This window comes from Lycium barbarum, chromosome 4 (genome assembly GCF_019175385.1).
Source record: "Lycium barbarum isolate Lr01 chromosome 4, ASM1917538v2, whole genome shotgun sequence".
Taxonomy (NCBI): Eukaryota; Viridiplantae; Streptophyta; class Magnoliopsida; order Solanales; family Solanaceae; genus Lycium; species Lycium barbarum.
Genome location: NC_083340.1, coordinates 143755245 through 143773119, shown reverse-complemented (window position 1 = coordinate 143773119; position 17875 = coordinate 143755245). Strand labels below are relative to the sequence as shown.

Genomic DNA, 17875 nt, shown 5'->3' with positions numbered 1-17875 from the left:
CCATTTAATATAAAAGAACAAATAAACCAACTTGGAGAAAATATGCTGGAGAATCTCTAGCAAAATTAAACCTCAAGTTGTTACTTGTTAGGCTGTCTATGCAAATGGTAGATGGTTCACTTGTATCTAAACGAAAAAAAAAGTAGAGCAGTGGATCCAATTAGAAAGATCGTCCTATTTTACATCCCTCTCATCAACTTGTAGCATTCTTTTTATCATTATTTTAAAATACACTGATCAGATTGATTCGAATGTGTCGTAAACTAAAAGGTCTATGTTGGAGGTTTTACGTGTCTCCCTATTAAAGATAACTCTATTTCAGGTTCAACTCAAAAATCTTTTGGTTAAGTATAAAGGAATCTTTACTATTTCATCACGTCCCTGTGATAAAGGTTAATTTCTTTTCTCGAATAATAAGGAACGATGAGCACTGAGAATGCAACATGTAAAAGAAAAAAAACTAAACTATATTTCATTCACATTTACTAAACTATATTTCGTTCACATTTCTCTTCCTTTATTTTCCGAACCTTTCTGTTATTCTTTGAAAACAATGTTTCTTTCATATTTCTACTATTCGATTATATTCGATCAATTGTAACACACTAACTGAATATAAAAGCAAAAGAGTAAAAAAGCTTCGACAAAATTGGGGAATCCCTAGCTAAGCTCAAGTTGTTAAGCTGTCGTCTATGCAAGTGGAAGGTGGTTCACTTGTATCTAAACCAAAAAAGGTTGAGCATGTGGGATGTGATCATGTGATTAGTAAGATCATCCTATTCTATATCCCTTTCTTTATTTTTTAATAATCCTGATATTCAGGTAAGCTCACGGTATCTCTAACATCTTCCACGGAATATTTTGTTACCTTCCACCAGCAGAGATATCCATCAAGGCTTGGATAGACGGGACAAAACCACCTAGTGTTCTTACCTCCTTGAAATTTGAAGCCTAAAATTCATGATTCTCAACCCACTTCATTAATCATTAAACCACACCCTTGATCTATATATATGGATAAGAGGGGTAATCGAACCCCGTTACGCTCAGCAAACTAAAAAATTCTAGATATATATATATATGTGTGTGTGTGTATATCTGTTGAAAACGGTCATATATTTTGCTTGGAACCCTTAAGATCAAAAGTCCGACAGGGCACTGGTTGAGAAGTCCGCTCATGTGTCCCGTCACCTTTAAATTTTGATTCCGCCTCTCATAGCTCTCTCATCTACTTGGGAGTATCTTGCCTCTTTGCCTCTTCCCTTTGGACCCCTCTCAAGGTTTACAATAACTTTTTTTACTTGTAGCGGATTTTTTTTTCAAACATATGATGTTCGAAATACATTGGCTCAACTAGTGCAGATCGATTTAGGTCATAAAAAGCTCACTTAGAAGGTTAAAACTCAATTTCCAGAGCTCAAACTAAGATCTCTAAAGGGTCGTTTGGTTGGTGGGAAAAGAGATAACAATTCAGAAATAAAATATTATTTTTATCCCGCATTTGGTTATGGATATTAATTAGTCTCGAGAACCATTTTGTACAAAAATGATGAAATTAATTATCCATGGAAGATGAAATTAATCCATGAAATATCCTTATCCATCTCATTCCGTCAACCAAACGACCCCCTAATTAAGAGTAAAGAGACCTTGTATCTTTTCACTAATAACAAGGATGACATTAGGGAAGGATCAAAACCAAACTATATCTCTTTCATGTTTGTCTTCCTTTCTTTTCTTAACCTTTCTCGTATCTATTCTATCATTCTATGAAAAGAATTGTTTGCTTAAACTTGGAAACTGAAAAAGGACTACTTAAAATCTCTTAATAAATAACCAATTAACTCAAAATTACGTTACAGGATTAAGATTTTCTAATATTGAATCATGATAGAAGCTTAGCCAAGAAATGCGAAGTTTGCAGAAAGTAAAATACACTACTTGGTGCTGGAAATTTCCTCTTCTAATCATTATAAACATTAAGAAATCAAACATAAATAAAAATTACAGAATAAAGAGGAAACAAAATCCTCAATCGATCACAATACTTTTCCTTTTTGCTCACTGCTAAAACTTATCCTTTGTACACTAATGGCCTGTTGACTTTAAGATCCTCCATTTGTTTACAAAAATACAATTCAATCAAGATCTTCAAAATTATTCAACACTTCTCACTCTTCCAAATTCCACAATCTGAAAAGGGCAGCCCGGTGTCCGGAGAAGGACCAGCCCACAAATAGACGCATCATTACCCTGCATTTCTGCGAGAGACTGTTTTCATAGCTCGAAGTAAGGGATTCTGGAAGAGACTGTTTTCATAGCTCGAACCCTGACCTCCTGGTCACATGGAAACAACTTTACCAGTTAAGCCAAGACTACATTCAAATTCCACAAATCTGAATTCTTGTTAAAATTCTGGCCATTGGAATTCTTGAAAATTCCTCATCAAGATTTCATTTTTTAATATCTCCAAATCCTCCACAAGCTGAAACAAAGCTTTACCCATTTGAAAGAAACAAAAAGAGAACACATCTGATATTTCTTTTTTCACAAATATTCACAAAAATGATCAACTTTGCAGATTTCAATCTTTGATATCTCCAAACAGAGCTTTACCCATTTGAAAGGGACCAAAAAAGAACACATCTTTCATTTCTTTTTTCACAAATATTCACAAAAAAAAGATCAATTTTTTTATTTTTTTTTGCGCTATCAATCAGTAACAGAATGACTTTGCCAACACAAAAGCATGATAATACAACGTTTAAGGATATAAAATCTTGTTTTTTGTTGTTTGACCATAGTCAAAGATCGTTGCCGGAACCCAGTTTTCCGGCGAGTTTTCCGGCGAGACTCCGATGATGAAAAGAAGAAGGAAAGAGTCATTGTGAATTGGTATTTGGTGGCTCTAAAAATGGAAGTTTATCTGAAGAAGGAAGAGAAAAGAGGAATTAATTTGTAGTTTTATAGAGCTAAGATTTTGGCCACCTTTTGGTCCCACTTGAGAGATTTTTGTTTTTATTTTTTCCTTTGTCATGGTCCCATTTAAGAGTTTTTTGTTTTTTATTTTTGCCTTTTCCATGGTCCCATCCAAGAGCTTTCTTTTCTTTTTATTTTTAGGGCGGACTAAATTATTTCGAGATTATAATTTCAGGACTAATTTATTTTATTTGGAGATGAGATAAAATAATGTCAAGGTTAATAGGATAAGCAGTGGCGGATTCAAAATTTTAAGCTTGTGGGTGCTCACTTTTTTAATATAAAGTTAGTACAAATCATATAGTATAAGTGCACAACTATTTAAACACGATAGTTTTAAAAAAGTGAATGAGAAAATGCGATTTATATTATTATTCCAAAAAAAAAAAACTCTTCATTTCTTAGAAAAAAATGAAATAACTTTAAGGATTTTCTTAGCCACCCAACATTTCTCAAGAAAAACAAGAGGATGATTTTTTCCTCTTTCTTTGTCACAAGAAATTACATAAAAAAAATAATCTAACATAAAAAAAATAATCTAACAAAACTAAACTTGAAGTACATAAATAAAGTATAAACGGAGGAGGAGGAATCACTAAGTTGAGACCAAAACTAAAAGAAAAGTGAAGAACCTGTATCGGAGAGAAAGAAGGAAACCATTTGACTTCAAAGCAAGAAAAAATGACAGTGAGCAGTAGTGAGGTATCGAACCCTCGTCCATCTCCCCGGGGCCTCCATTTCAGCGCTCCAACCATAGCACCCAACACCCATTTTGTTCATTGGGTGCTGATGATTTAATATAACCAAATTTTTGTATAGTTTCTATAAAGATATACGTGATTTACGTCGGGGTTAATGGGTGCTTGAGCACCGGTATTTTGTATGTGGGTCCGCCCCTGGGGATAAGATGAGATATCTCATCCTTAAGTTTGTGCTTTATTTATACTTTGTTTGGTAGAAGGTATAAATTTATCCCACCTTCTACCAAACATGATACAAAATTAGTGCTGGAATATTCCAGCTTATACCATGTACCATACGACCCGTTAGTAATCATGATAAAAAATAAAATAAAAGTACGGTGCACAAAACATATCGCGTTAGCAGGTCCGGGAAAGGGTTATGATGTAGACAGTCTATCCTAATGAAAGCATTATTGGTTGCTTTCACGCCTCAAACTCATGACTTATAACTCACACAGGGACAACTTTTCCATTGTTCCAGGACTCCCTTCAGTAATCAAGATAGATATTCTATATATTATATTTTTTGGTTTCTTACGCGTTATTTGGTATCCATATTAAGATTCGATTAAATTTGGATTTACGTAGATAAATTTCATATTAGGGTAAAGCGCTTCCTAATAAAATTGACTTCACACCAGGACTCGAATCTGAAATTTCTGATAAAGAATTTAAGGTTATTAATTCATTAAATTATATTCCGATTGTACTTGGTGGAACGTTGTCATCAAGAATGTGGGATGTGATCATCCCACATTTTATATTTTATATTTTCTGCCAATATAAAAAAAAAGCAAAAGAGTAAAATACAATAAGCTAGAACTCCGGCGGAAGACAAAAATATTAGGTAATTTTTTTTTATTTTTCTAAGTTTTGATGAATAAAGTTATCAATATCTCTGCTGGTAGGAAGTGATAGATATCATTAATTGAGGTATACGTAAATTGATCTGAACACTACGATTATAAAAAACAATAGGCAAGCCAAATCTGTGGCCTCTCATAGAGTGTAAGAGGTTTTTCTTCTAACTGAATGATATTGTTGTTTGTACATGTTGTTTGTAGGGCCAATGAAGCCAAAATCAACAAAGCATAGCATCTGCCTACCCAATCTTATCCTACTCATTGACTTGGAATATATATTTTTTTAATGTCCGGAGTATATACTTCGTTTTTTAATTTCTTTAAAAAAGCTCTTTATTTATTTTTATGATCAAGTAGAGATCCTCGATTAGACTTTTATCATCAACTATTAACAAAAATCTTCACGTGTTTAATCAGAAGAAAAATCGGATTAATAATGCTGTGATATTATGACGCACTTACAATAATATAAAAAGAATTAAAGTGTTATCTCTACTCATTTAAGCTAGTAGATGTGATCTATTCACACTTTTATAGTACTCCGATAATTGAAGTCTAATTTGAATGCTTAAATCACATCACTTCCAAAATTTGAGAACGGAAAAGACCTAAATTTGTGTATCTACTACTTGAAATTGCTGAACTTTTTCCCTATTATCACTTTGGGACATTCATATTCTTATCGAGCCCGAAAGTTGAATTCACTTTTGTATTCTTTCTTTTTCCTTTTCTTATTCTAAAAAGAAAAAAGAGAAAAGATGGGAAAAGGAATTCATTCTCATTATTGATATTTGATTGGATCTCTAATTTTACCAAATTGCTCCTGGGCAAAATCGTCTCGTGTTTATATTTGTCATTTAAAGAACTTTAGCACGAAATGCATGAACTTCACATGTCAAAATATTACCAAAAAAAAAAAAAAAAAGATCCAAACTTATCTCTCTACTTTTGATCATGACATAATTTATCTTTTGTTATACTTCAAGTCAAAACTTTGTTAGGGATCAAGAGAATTAACATACATTTTGTCTAACAAAAGAAGTATGATTCTGATGAAATTGTTCAATCTCAAATAGTACAGAAAAGAAGTCACCAGTTTTTAGTTTTATTCTACTTGTCTATGTCGACGGGCGATTCAAAGTTTATGGTGATAGTGATGACTAAATACTTTATTTGTTTTTGTTTTATAGTACATAATTCATTGTATTTGCATGTTCCTAAATGTTTTGTTTGTTAGAACCAAATTATGTCACGTTTTCACCAAATGTTTTTTATTGAGCTGTTACGGTGTTACCTAATGAATTAGGCCTTTTAACCTTACTTAAATTTCCCACCTACCTATCTAATGCTTCTAGATGAAGCCTTATTACAAGCATAAATTATATTATATTATTCTAGAGAGTCGTCAAACGCTAGCCCAACACTTTGACTAATTCCATCTTTTTAAAATATTTTTTTGTGGTTAAGTTCATGTTTTTCTTTGACGTCTCTCTTTTGTTTTAGTTTTGGAGCTTCTAAGATCATTGGCGGCAGTGACAAAGATGTATTGTATTTAACAACCAACGGGTTTCAGTGGATGGATGAGATTTCATGCCCTTAACCAAATATTTAGGGTTTGAATCTTGACAATGGAGAGATTTCTAGTAAGGAGCGTTTTCCCGTTTAATAGGTCTTACGCGATGTGAATCTAAATTAGTTAGGTCAATAGACTACTGAATGCCAAATGTTATACAAAAAAGGTATAATACTCCGGCTTTTAAATCATATATATAGTCAGGGGCGGACCCACGTTGAGCGAAGGGTATCCCCGACACCCCTTTGTCAGAAATTTTTACTAAATATATATATATATATATATATATATATATATATTAGTACTATGCATAAAGAAATGTAGTTAACGAAATGACACCTCTTAATAAAGTATAGCTCTGGTTGAGATGGTTTAACGCCTAGTTTTGGTCTTCAAGGTTGTAGGTTTGAACCTGAACTTAAGTGATTCTTTTGGAAAAATAACATTTTTTTACTTAAAATTGTGGTTAAGTAAGTATTGAACCCAAGACCTCTTATAACTTAAAACTAAAGAAAACCATTGGGTCAAGGATATGCCTTATATTATGCATGTGATAATTAAATTTTGTTCTTTCTTCTATGAATATCGATACTGCTTAATGAAAATTCTGCGTACACCACTGTATATAGTGATGGTGTAATGCGTGTAATTTTTAAACTATTAATTTAATTTGATCAATTATAGCACGTCACTACTCTTTTTAGGTAACCATACTAGACTTGATATGTAGAGTTACCAGAAACTCTATACCTAATGGTCTTAAGTTCTTATTAAGTTAAACTTAAAAAAACTTATTATTTCGTGTTTGCACTTAGCAAAGTTTGATTATGCAATTGCCACACCACTAGCAAATTATAATTATGGTTTCCTAGAACTTTTCACTGTTATAGTATTAGTTTAGGGATAGGCACTAATACCCCTAAACTTTGGCCAGAGTTGCTATAACACACTTTATTTTTGCGGAGGTTTCATTACCTCCTAAATTATTTTAAAGTGTAATAATTACACCCTTCGATGTTGAGGTGGCATAGAGAGTGTGCTCACTCTCTTGGAGGCATGTGAGAAACGAAAAATGAGCTAAAATTTTGAATAATGTGAACACATGTCCTTTTTTAATTGGACAATTTTACAATTAATTAATACACATAACTAATTAACATTACAAAAGGCTGATTTTGAAGAACTTAAAAAAATGCAATGTTCTTCATTTTTGGGTCTCAAAATTCAACAAAAACCCAATCAAATCAGAACCAATTAAGCTCAAATATCAAGTGCAACTTCACAACAACCATCACCAAACTCCAGTAATCGATTTGGCCAAAACCAAGAATTTCGACAAACCCATTTTTTGTTTTTAAAGCATTTTCAAGGTTCAACAAAGGTGGATTCAAAAAAAAAAAAAATCTCCATTTTCGAATCTCAGCAGCAACTAAGGATCTAGAATGAGTTTAGCACTTGAATCTCAACTTTAAAACTTCAAAAACATTCGAATTTGTTCAGCACCTCCAATTCTTGTTCAAGTTCATACAAGAATAATAACAACAACAATTGTTCTTTTCATTTTTCTAAATATAGAGTAATATTTCCATTATATTTTGGATTAACAAGTAAACATAAAGGAAGAAAATGATATAAATTTAAAACAAATAAAAAATGCGAAAATACACGTGGCAGCGCATGTAAATCACTGCCTCCCAAGACTTTGGTTCTCTATGCCACGTCGGTACTTAGGTTGCATTTATTACACTTTAAAATAGTTCAGGGAAGTAATAGGACCTCTGCAAAGATAAGGTGTGTCGTTGGAACTTTAACTAAAGTTCAGGGGGTACTAGTGCCTTATCCCTATTATTTAGGAGGGTAAAATTTTATTTGCATTTCGGGTTTACACCAAAGCATATTAATTTACCATGATTAGGTGTGAATATACATTAACTAATTATGATCTAGAGATAAAAATGTATGTGAAGACATGTGTCGTGTACTTATTAGGTTAGTGTCAACTCCAAATGCGGATTAGTTTTTAAGCTACTTAGGTAGCTAAGTTTTTACCTACTTAGTCGTTACATCACCCCAAAGTTTACACCAAACTAATGAATGAATGAATGCAATACATTTATTTTCATACACACTTTGATGAAATTAACCACGATGTAATCACTATAATTTTCAACTATTAAAATTAAATTTATTGATTCGGTGTAAACTCCGATAACAAATTAATTCATTTTGATTACCTCTTGAATCAGAGACTTAAAAAGGTCAAAGGTCATACAATGGATCTCCTGTTTTAAATGTACATATCCTCATTAAAAAGTCAGCTTCCATTTTTAGAGATAACATGACTTGATGAGTAAACATAATAGTTCATTGCAACTCATTATCTCCGCAATTTTAAGGTTTGATTATACCACCAATTCATTCTATCACCTTTTCTTTTGCTGACTGACCAAGGTACAAGCACGGGAGCGTGCTCTACAACAATAATGAAGCATAGACTGTTGTGACAAAATGTTACACACTAGTGAAGATTGCTACAAAAATAATACTATGAACAAATGGTACTGAAGATTACTATCTACAGATAGTTAAAATGGAACATCACTGAAGTCCTTGTAGTTCCAGCTAGCTGTAATTTTGTTGTGACTTTGGCAAGGTAGAAGAGCAATGATCTTCCAAATTGTATTTGTATCTGATTTTGGATCTTTAATTCATCCCTACAAATAAATAACGGATGTTTGACCGATAGATTTATGCCAATAATTAGGCCAAGTAAGAAATATTGAAGCATTCCGGGATGTACTTGGTGTGATGAAAGTCGCCATACCAAACACATCCTTAAGGCCACGCCCTCAACTACATGACGGTCATTTACCTATGCAGGAGTAAGTTGAGGAACTTCAACCAAGCGCTCCATCATTTGCAGCTGGTCATAAGGAGCAATCTGCAACACAAAGATAAACCAAAAAAGACTTAGCTTCAAACAATTAAAGAGCCCAACTGAAACTAGTATTTTCATTAGTTAATCAGTTTTTGGCTGATCTCTCACTTTATTTCACTTGTATAAACCAAAATGAGTCCAGATAGTTAAACAGTTTTCATTTTGTAACAGTTTTGCACTTCAGTTGTAGATGTTAGGTTTCCTACGATATTTTTTTAAAATTATCATGTGGGAAAAATAGGTGTGTGAAAAGACCTGGTTAAATCCGTCTGGCCAGGTTATTTCCACAGCATAGTTTCCCAAAGGCCGAATCTCTTCAGGTTCAATATCGTCTGGAATATCAGAATATTGCAGTTTCTGTTCACCCGTCCATTCATCCTGAACCAAAGTCAGAGATGAGAAAAAAAGTCAAAATCCAGAAAAATGTTTTGTATCAACTGAAAGGAACAAGCAGAGTGACTTTTTCAAAGTTTTCATTTCCTCCGTAAAATCAGTTCTGTTTGCTTTGCCTCACCAATAGTAAAACACTAGCAGAGTTACTTTTAGAAGTTTTTGAAATGCTAACTAGAATTATTAATAAATATTAGTATCTATTTTTTGTATGATTCTAATCTAGGTTCGTCAAAATTGATCCTTATTTAAAATCAACTTATGTGTTGGGAACTCAAAAGTTAATGAAGAAGAGAGACGGTATAGGCTAATGTTTCACAGTACTGTCATTAAAGAGAGAGCATGGCGGACAGAAATTATGCATGTACTTCTAGTTGATTTTTGGTATCCCAAACAACTATGGGAAGAAGGGCAATTGATTTTGCTATAAATGTCTTAGCATGTCATAAATAGTGCAGGCGTCTGTCGAGCTGGAAAGTAACTTAAAAAACTTGACTGCCTACCACACTTTGGGCAGACCGATCATTTCTTCTTACAGTTGCAGGGTGCAAATATCACGATACATAACTAGAATTATTAATAAATATTAGTATCTATTTTTTGTATGATTCTAATCTAGGTTCGTCAAAATTGATCCTTATTTAAAATCAACTTATGTGTTGGGAACTCAAAAGTTAATGAAGAAGAGAGACGGTATAGGCTAATGTTTCACAGTACTGTCATTAAAGAGAGAGCATGGCGGACAGAAATTATGCATGTACTTCTAGTTGATTTTTGGTATCCCAAACAACTATGGGAAGAAGGGCAATTGATTTTGCTATAAATGTCTTAGCATGTCATAAATAGTGCAGGCGTCTGTCGAGCTGGAAAGTAACTTAAAAAACTTGACTGCCTACCACACTTTGGGCAGACCGATCATTTCTTCTTACAGTTGCAGGGTGCAAATAAAACTCTTCATCGGAATCAGGTACTTTGACCTTGATCGCCTTGAAAGATCTATCATAACTCACTGCAGTTGATACTGTATCCAAAAAAAAAAAAAAAGCAATCTGTAATCAATATATATAGGTCAAATATCTCTAGGAAAAGTAGATTAAGAAATATTGGCTTATATTCCCAACAAAATGAAGCTTGTTTCACTTGAGTACTTAACAAGAATTCTTGAATAGAACTGAAAACTTCTTCTTCCTCCTATGGCATTTGGCTTGAATAAACATTTGAAAAGAAAAAAACAAATAAATAAAGCGCACCTTGTTGACGAATCTTGGCACACTGTTGTACTACACACACGCCTAACTCTTGGAACGTTCTAGAAACTTCACCTTGAGGATCAGCCACCACTTCAGGAATTCCACTATCTCCAGAAGCAGATAGCTTTACAATTTAAAACAAAATCAGTTTATTGTTCAGTAATGCGCCAAGTAACAATTGCAACTATACAAGTACTTATTGAAGCTAGTGACAGAAATAAACTAAAGAAAGACTTCAGTAGTTCAGATTTTAACTATATTAGTGTGGAAATAAGTGCTAAATGTAAATATTCAAATACTTGAATCAGTCAAGAGTTGTTAATGTTGCAACTTACAGCTGGTTGGATTGGGAGATCAAATAGATGGGGTATTCCAAACTGCTGGACAACCTGCCGAGATACAAATGAAATTATATAAACATACTCTTCAATGGTTAGTTGCATGTTTAATGATAATGTCTCAATGCCAACAACCCCTAAGAAAATTGTTCTCACGGCATTGAAGATTCTGCAATGAAGATTTGATTATAAAGTTTTATTAAAATTCAGATTTGTTGTTCGCATCTCCACAGCCAGGTTGGTTAGTCCGAAGGGTGGCAAAATTAACCCATGAAAACATGACCTGCCCATTTCAGCCCAACCTATTTCAGGTCATCAAAAAATTGGATTGATATGTAGCCCAAAATGACCCATGAGAAATCTTGTCAAAATATTTTCAAAAAGACATTTTTTTCATTTGATATGTTTTATGTAAGCCATAGTAAAGATAAAATATAGTCTTATTAGGTACTAAAAATTTATAAAAGAACAAACAAAGAAATTAAAACTTAGTAAGAATTGGGCGGGTTGGGTTATGACCCACTTTTTAGCCCATTTCAGTCATTTATTAACTCCACCCATTTTGAGCCGCCCAAGTTCAGCTCATCCCCAGAAGTTTCAAAATGCAAAAATTAGAGTATCTTGATCTTAAAACCATAGTAACCTTAGATAAAATCTGGTTTACTCAGATAAAGGGTAAGGGCAGACCTGAGACCCTGAACCCCTGCCAAAGGGGTAGTAACGTTTTCCATCAGCATTGAAGTGGCACATGTTCTCAACTACGGCAACGCAAGGAACCTGTACGTTGAAACGTGAAATGTTTAATGAAGCAGCAAACAATCTTCTCAGCTTGATAAAGAGAATTAACAACAAAAGAAACAGACCTTAAGCTTTGAGAACATGCGGACCCCTTTCGCGACATCTATAAATGCTAGCTTTTGAGGTGTAGTAACAATAACTGCAGCAGTCAAAGGAACAACCTGGACAGTTGAATCAGCCAAAGAAGAATATTTTAATATTATGCTAACAAGAGGAGCAAAAAGTATTACCACCAATGACTCTCACAAGCATTAGCACACATTAGTCGTATTGTTATTAAGCAAACCTGGCATAGAGTAAGTTGAATATCACCAGTTCCAGGGGGCATATCAATAACAAGATAGTCCAATTCTCCCCTGCATAGTTGCATACATTTAGGATAACAAAGCAATTCAAGATCACAAAATTTGAAGCATGTACATCTTTCTCGAGAGGATCATTTACAATGATCTACCCCAAAAAAAAGACTTATAAAGCTATATGTGAACCTACCTAAATAAGCCTTAATCTTACAACAAAACATTAATGCAATAGGTACTATACTCGCCTGTATCAAGATTAATAGCCTGTTTGGACAAGCTTCTCCAAGGACAAAAGTTTTTTTTTTTTTTTTTCAAAGTGAGGTGTTTGGCCAAGCTTTTAGTAGAGCAAAAAGTGCTTTTGAGCATTAGCAGAAGCTGTTTTTGAGGAGCTGAAAAAGTAGCTTCTCCCTGCAAGTACTTTTTTGAAAAGCACTTTTGAGAAAATACATTTAGAAACACTTCTTAAAAGCTTGGCCAAATACTAATTGATGTTCAGAAGTGAAATTCAAATTGATTAGCCAAACACAAACTGCTTCTCACCAAAAGTCCTTTTTTGAAAAGCACTTTTGTAAAAACACTTCTCAAAATAAGCTAATTTTAGAAGCTTGGCCAAACAGGCTAGTCATCTGCTTCAAGATAGCCACTAAGTAGTTGTTCCAGGTTACTTACTAATTCATTTGCATTACAAGTTGAAACATGTCGATATTTCGAGTGAAAAGCTTGACAAAAAGAAAGCTTTTTAATATTTCTCTGAAGTAGGAAACTTCAATAAAGTTTGATGAATTTCTCTGTTATATAAATTTCAAAATATCATTAATTGGTCAATGGTTCTTGACTTCTTGTCAAATACAAAGCATATCATACCATTCTGTAGTAGTCAAAAGTTGGTTAATCACCCCAGAGACCATGGGACCTCGCATAATTGCACGCCCTTGCCCAGCAAATCCAAAAGATACCAACTTAACACCCATGTACTCAGTTGGAATGATGGTTCTTTTCTCTGCATTCTACAAAAAGTCTCTCAGTGGTTTATATGCAATAGCAAAAACATATTTTACTCCACGAAATGATAATTACCATCTCAAGTATCCGGTTTTCTGGGGACACCATGGTTGGCAAACTAGGACCATATACATCTGCATCAAATATACCAACTCTAGCACCCATATCAGCCAAAGTGTAAGCTAGGTTGACAGCTACAGTTGATTTACCAACCCCTCCCTGTTGTTTATAGAGGTTAATATTAGTAAAGAAGAGGACAAAAGAGATTTCATATGCTAAGCTGGTCAAAGCACAACAATCTCCACACAAGCTAAGTCAACACTACAAGTCCTAGCACATTTGGGAAAACGCGAATTACACAAACAACAACAACATACCCAGTGTAGTTCCACAAGTGGGGTCTGGGGAGGGTAAGATGTACACAGACCTTACCTCTACCTTTATGGGGTAGAGAGGCTGATTCTGATAGACCCTCGGCTTAAAAAATACGTAGTCGAATGCAGAAATGTAAGAGAAATAAGACAGCAAAATGTGAAGATACCAAACACATGAAGCAACACATAATAATACACACATAAGGATCAATAATATCAAGACATGCATGAGCGATAAATGAGAAAATGAAAAAAATGATCCCTTATCTTTGGTAGTAGGTTCAAAATAGTCCCTTAAGTATCAACTGAGCAGTTTTGGTCCTTTAAGTTTGTAAAAGTAAAGACTTTTGGTCTCCGTCAAATATTTACCAAACTCTAATGGTTAAATTTAACCTGAAGTGTAAAAATAGAAAATATTTATCAGAAACTCACATTTGGAAGTATAGATTTTGTAGTTTATGTTATTTTTGACTATTTCAAGAATCTGGTAAAATTTCTTGAGGTGCAGTTTCTGTTATTTTTAATCTATTTTTTGTGGCGTAGTTTTTTAAGTTGCGGTTTCTAGATTTGATGGAAATTTCTGGTGTTTCTGGTTCTTTTTTTTTTTCACCGTGACAGTTAAATTTAACGATTAGAGTTTAGTAAATATTTAACGGAGACCAAAAGAGCTCACTTTGGCAAACTTAAAGGACCAAAACTGCTCAGTTGATACTTAAGGGACTTGATACTTAAGGAACTACTTTGAACCTACTATCAAAGATAAGGGACCATTTTTGTCATTTTCTCAGAGATAAATCACCAGCTAACATATTTAACTGCTGCAGCATAACAAGTCTTAAAATACTGCTTTAGAGGAAGGCTATTTGTCCTTCTCTAACCATTTTCTTATTTTTTAATTTGCTCTTGACAACAGGGATAGACCTTCAGTACAGACTGGAAGAAAATGTTTGATGAGTTAAAAAGCATAGGAACTGAAGATTGTGGAATTATTCACCTTGCAACTAGAAACAGCAATTATGTTGGAGATTGTTTGTAGACCGGCAGGAAGCTGTCCAGCATATATAGGTTTTGCTGGTTGGGCTGACATTGTCACATTGACCTTTTTAACCCAAGGAAGTTCAGCAATCACCTCGTTCGCCTTCTGCTCAAACTGTCCAAAAATTGAAAGTCAGATTTGTAGTCCTATCATACTTAAGATGATCCACATAAGAACACCCTCACATGATACCAAAGAGCATGAATTTCTAAAAGAAATAACAAAAATATGTCCTCATCTCATGTTCCCTAGACCCTAATATATGATAGGTATAAGGCCTAGAAACACACCTAAACTATGGCGAAATTTCCAATTACACACCTAAACTATGTGGGGGTCCTATGACCCCCCCGATCTTATCGTTTTCGTATAATTTACCTCCTTCACTAATTACCTGGTAAGAAAATAAGTTAAAACGCAGCATGGGCAATCACGTGTTTATGCAAGACTAAAAAAGGGGTCTTCAAAGAGGGAATTTGTTTTGGAAATGTGCAAGAAGTACATTTGAGGCAGAGTTTAAGGCAAATTTAGCAATATTGAAGCTACTTGGAGGGGGAAAGATAGTTGAAGATCTGATATACTATACCAACGAGTCATGCTGCAAGGTGTATTTTAGTTTGGGATGCAAGAATGAATAAGCGTGTGTTATAAATTGCACATGCAATGTTTTAACTTATTCTTTTACCAGGTACTTGTGAGGGGAGAAATAATACGAAAAAAATAACTTCTGAGGGATCATAAGACCCCCGCATAGTTTAGGTGTGTAGTTGGCATTCACCAAAGTTTAGGTGTGTTTTATTGCCTTATCCCTATACGATAAGCCAACAACATGCAGTGAAAAGGAAACTAAGAAAACTAAATGATGTACCACTTGATATACACATCAATTCTTGATGAAATAGTGGTAGTTGTGTTTCATTTACCATGTCCTTGATCGGACATGCTGGTGTAGTAAGCTCTAACCGAAATGACACCTGAAATTCCAATAGATTTGGATTAGGAGAATGTTTCTCATATATGCTGTGAAGGTTAGAATGTACTGTTTTAAAGACCTCTCCCGGATTGTCATCAACCACGAGGTCCTTCACGAATCCACAAGACACTATGTCCGTCCCAAAATCAGGATCAATTATCTGGGATAGGGCTTTTAGAACTTCAGACTCGGCTGTTTGGCCTGACACTGAAGGACCATAAGCTGCAATTTACAGAATCTGTTTAGGTATATTTAGACAAGAGCTCAAAGAGCAAAAATGTAAACTGAACGATGTATGACAATACATGTAAGGGAGGAAATTTCAAAGGGATAAAGAGCTTAATCTCAATGTATTTAGACTTTCGGAAGCCAAGAACTACTCAAGCATAATGAGAAATCCAAAGAGAGCTGAACAAAACGGAGTAGCAGAATAAAAGCATACACGACAGCAAGAGTAAGTACAAAAAGACCAACATCATACAATTATGGTGCTGGTGTATGTGACAAGCCTCATCTAAAAGTTTAAGCTGTTGGCAGGTGCGGAACCAGCCTTTAAAGTTACAGGTTACAACACCTAGTAGCTTTGGCTCAAATCTTGTATTTGTATAAAGAAATCCATGTAATAGGTATAAATATTTTACCCAAAACCCAGTACGCAATAAGAATTGTGGTTCGGAACCCATAAACTAAATATTCTAGCTCTGCCTCTAGCAGATGGAGAAAACACACTTTTAATTACTTAATTACATTATGCCTTACGCGTGAGCCTGATTCTTTTTCATGTGTTTGTGCGCCAAATACATGATAACACTTTTTGCTTTTTGACTGACAGTGAGATTAGAACTCAGGACCCCTGTCTCCTTTGATACAATATTAAATTGTGCGACCAACTCATTTAAAAGCTTTAGTCAGAGATACTTTTAATTAGTAACTTAATTGTATTATGTCTCAACATCTAAACAGCCGACACTTCGAGCTTTTAGTTGAAGAGGGCATCAAATTACCTCCGTTTGAAGCAGCTTTAGATGTAAATGAGCTCAAACTTGAACTGGTATACAATAAGTTCAAGGCTTTCACATATCTTTGAGACGAAAAACAAGAACCACTGAAAGTGGCCTGAAGAAAAGACTTGTCAGCTACATATAATCCTGTAATTAACAAACAAAGCACAAACTTCAGCAAAACCAAATTTCAAGACCCAAAAATAACTAAAAAGATTGATATAATTGAACCCAACTAGTTTGTTACTCTCTCTGTACAGAGCGCGATGGTCACAATACTTAATTTTGACTATGAATTCCAATATAGATTCTTCAACTACTTTAAAATAAAATTTACATAGTTGAAAACCACACGAAAAGTTATACAAGCCAACATAACTAACTAGTATACAAAATGTTTTTAAAAAATTTAAAAAGTTATAGTTAAAACAAAACTGCTTGACTAATAGTAATACCTTCACATAAAATGCAATATAAATTACTTCAAAGAAAATTACCTGCTCTGGGTTGTGAAGTGAAGTGATGAAAAGTGAGAGTAGTAGAAGATGGAGCTTGAAGAAGTGGCATTTCTTTATTGGGTCACTATGTGTGTGTGTGTGTGTTTTTCTTTTATGTGCTGTGGAAATGAAGAGAGAAAATGGTGGAGTTGAAAGAGAGAAATTTGAGCCTCAAGTTTTATGATGTCATGTCCAAATGATCGTTTAGAGAATCTAATCGGTTTGCCTTAGCCACAACTGACACAACTGATCCAAACTATCTTTAAAGGATCGCCTTTTCCCACTAGACGATATAAAAAGATTAAAATAACAATAACTATACATACATTATAGAAGAGTGAGTTTGGATTACCATCCATCCATTCTTCTAATATAGTTAAATATAATTAAAATAAAAAAATAAAAATTAAGATAGGGTTCACTCTTCTATAATAGTGAAAATAAAAAAAAATTAAGGCGGGGTCCACGTGAAAAAGTAAGAGATAATTACAAAAAAAAAAAAGACATTTAAATAATGATAATAAATTCAGAAAATGGTAAAGGTACACTTAGATAAAATTTAAAGAAGACAAATTCATGAAAAGAAATAACTATTTAAATTGAACACAAAAATCGCTAAAGAAGTCATAAAATCAAAAGATTTAAAACTTACACCTTTGGATATAAGTTTAGATACATACGTCTCACACAGATAATGAGGAATATTATCAAGAAGACGAAATATAAACGGTCAAGAAACGTATACACATATTTTCTTAAAATGATGAAGTTGATCTATACTTACAAATTTAAGACTATAACAGATACTAACACGTGAA

General features: G+C 33.8%; 1 protein-coding gene across 2 annotated transcripts; it reads right to left on the bottom strand.

Moving 5' to 3' along the window:
• Nucleotides 1–8535: 8535 nt before the first annotated feature.
• Nucleotides 8536–17295, bottom strand: LOC132636777 (fe-S cluster assembly factor HCF101, chloroplastic). Of its 2 annotated transcripts, none has more exons than XR_009581410.1 (16): nucleotides 17058–17295; nucleotides 16564–16707; nucleotides 15639–15781; nucleotides 15510–15560; nucleotides 14545–14700; nucleotides 13252–13395; nucleotides 13039–13181; nucleotides 12159–12228; nucleotides 11938–12033; nucleotides 11762–11851; nucleotides 11072–11125; nucleotides 10737–10860; nucleotides 10383–10507; nucleotides 9352–9474; nucleotides 8959–9099; nucleotides 8536–8872 (listed from the first exon to the last, which is right to left on the bottom strand). XR_009581410.1 is itself a non-coding variant. In XM_060353801.1 (16 exons), the coding sequence occupies exons 1-15, from the start codon at nucleotides 17125–17127 to the stop codon at nucleotides 9031–9033; spliced, it is 1602 nt and encodes a 533-aa protein (XP_060209784.1). In that variant the 5' UTR covers nucleotides 17128–17294; the 3' UTR covers nucleotides 8536–8872. The 2 variants fall into 2 exon arrangements, 1 of the variants encoding a protein (XP_060209784.1); XM_060353801.1 differs by having other exon boundaries at nucleotides 9031–9099; nucleotides 17058–17294.
• Between the last annotated feature and the right edge of the window lie 580 nt (nucleotides 17296–17875).

What these genes read in the sequence shown, in the direction of transcription:
- LOC132636777 (XM_060353801.1), bottom strand. Translation starts at nt 17,127, where the DNA reads ATGCCACTTCTTCAAGCTCCATCTTCTACTACTCTCACTTTTCATCAC. An exon ending in TAAAGCTGCTTCAAACGGAG is followed by an intron (nt 15,782 to 16,563) that starts GTAATTTGATGC and finishes TGTAAATTGCAG; the next exon opens with CTTATGGTCCTTCAGTGTCA. An exon ending in TGCCAAGATTCGTCAACAAG is followed by an intron (nt 10,508 to 10,736) that starts GTGCGCTTTATT and finishes TTTTGGATACAG; the next exon opens with TATCAACTGCAGTGAGTTAT.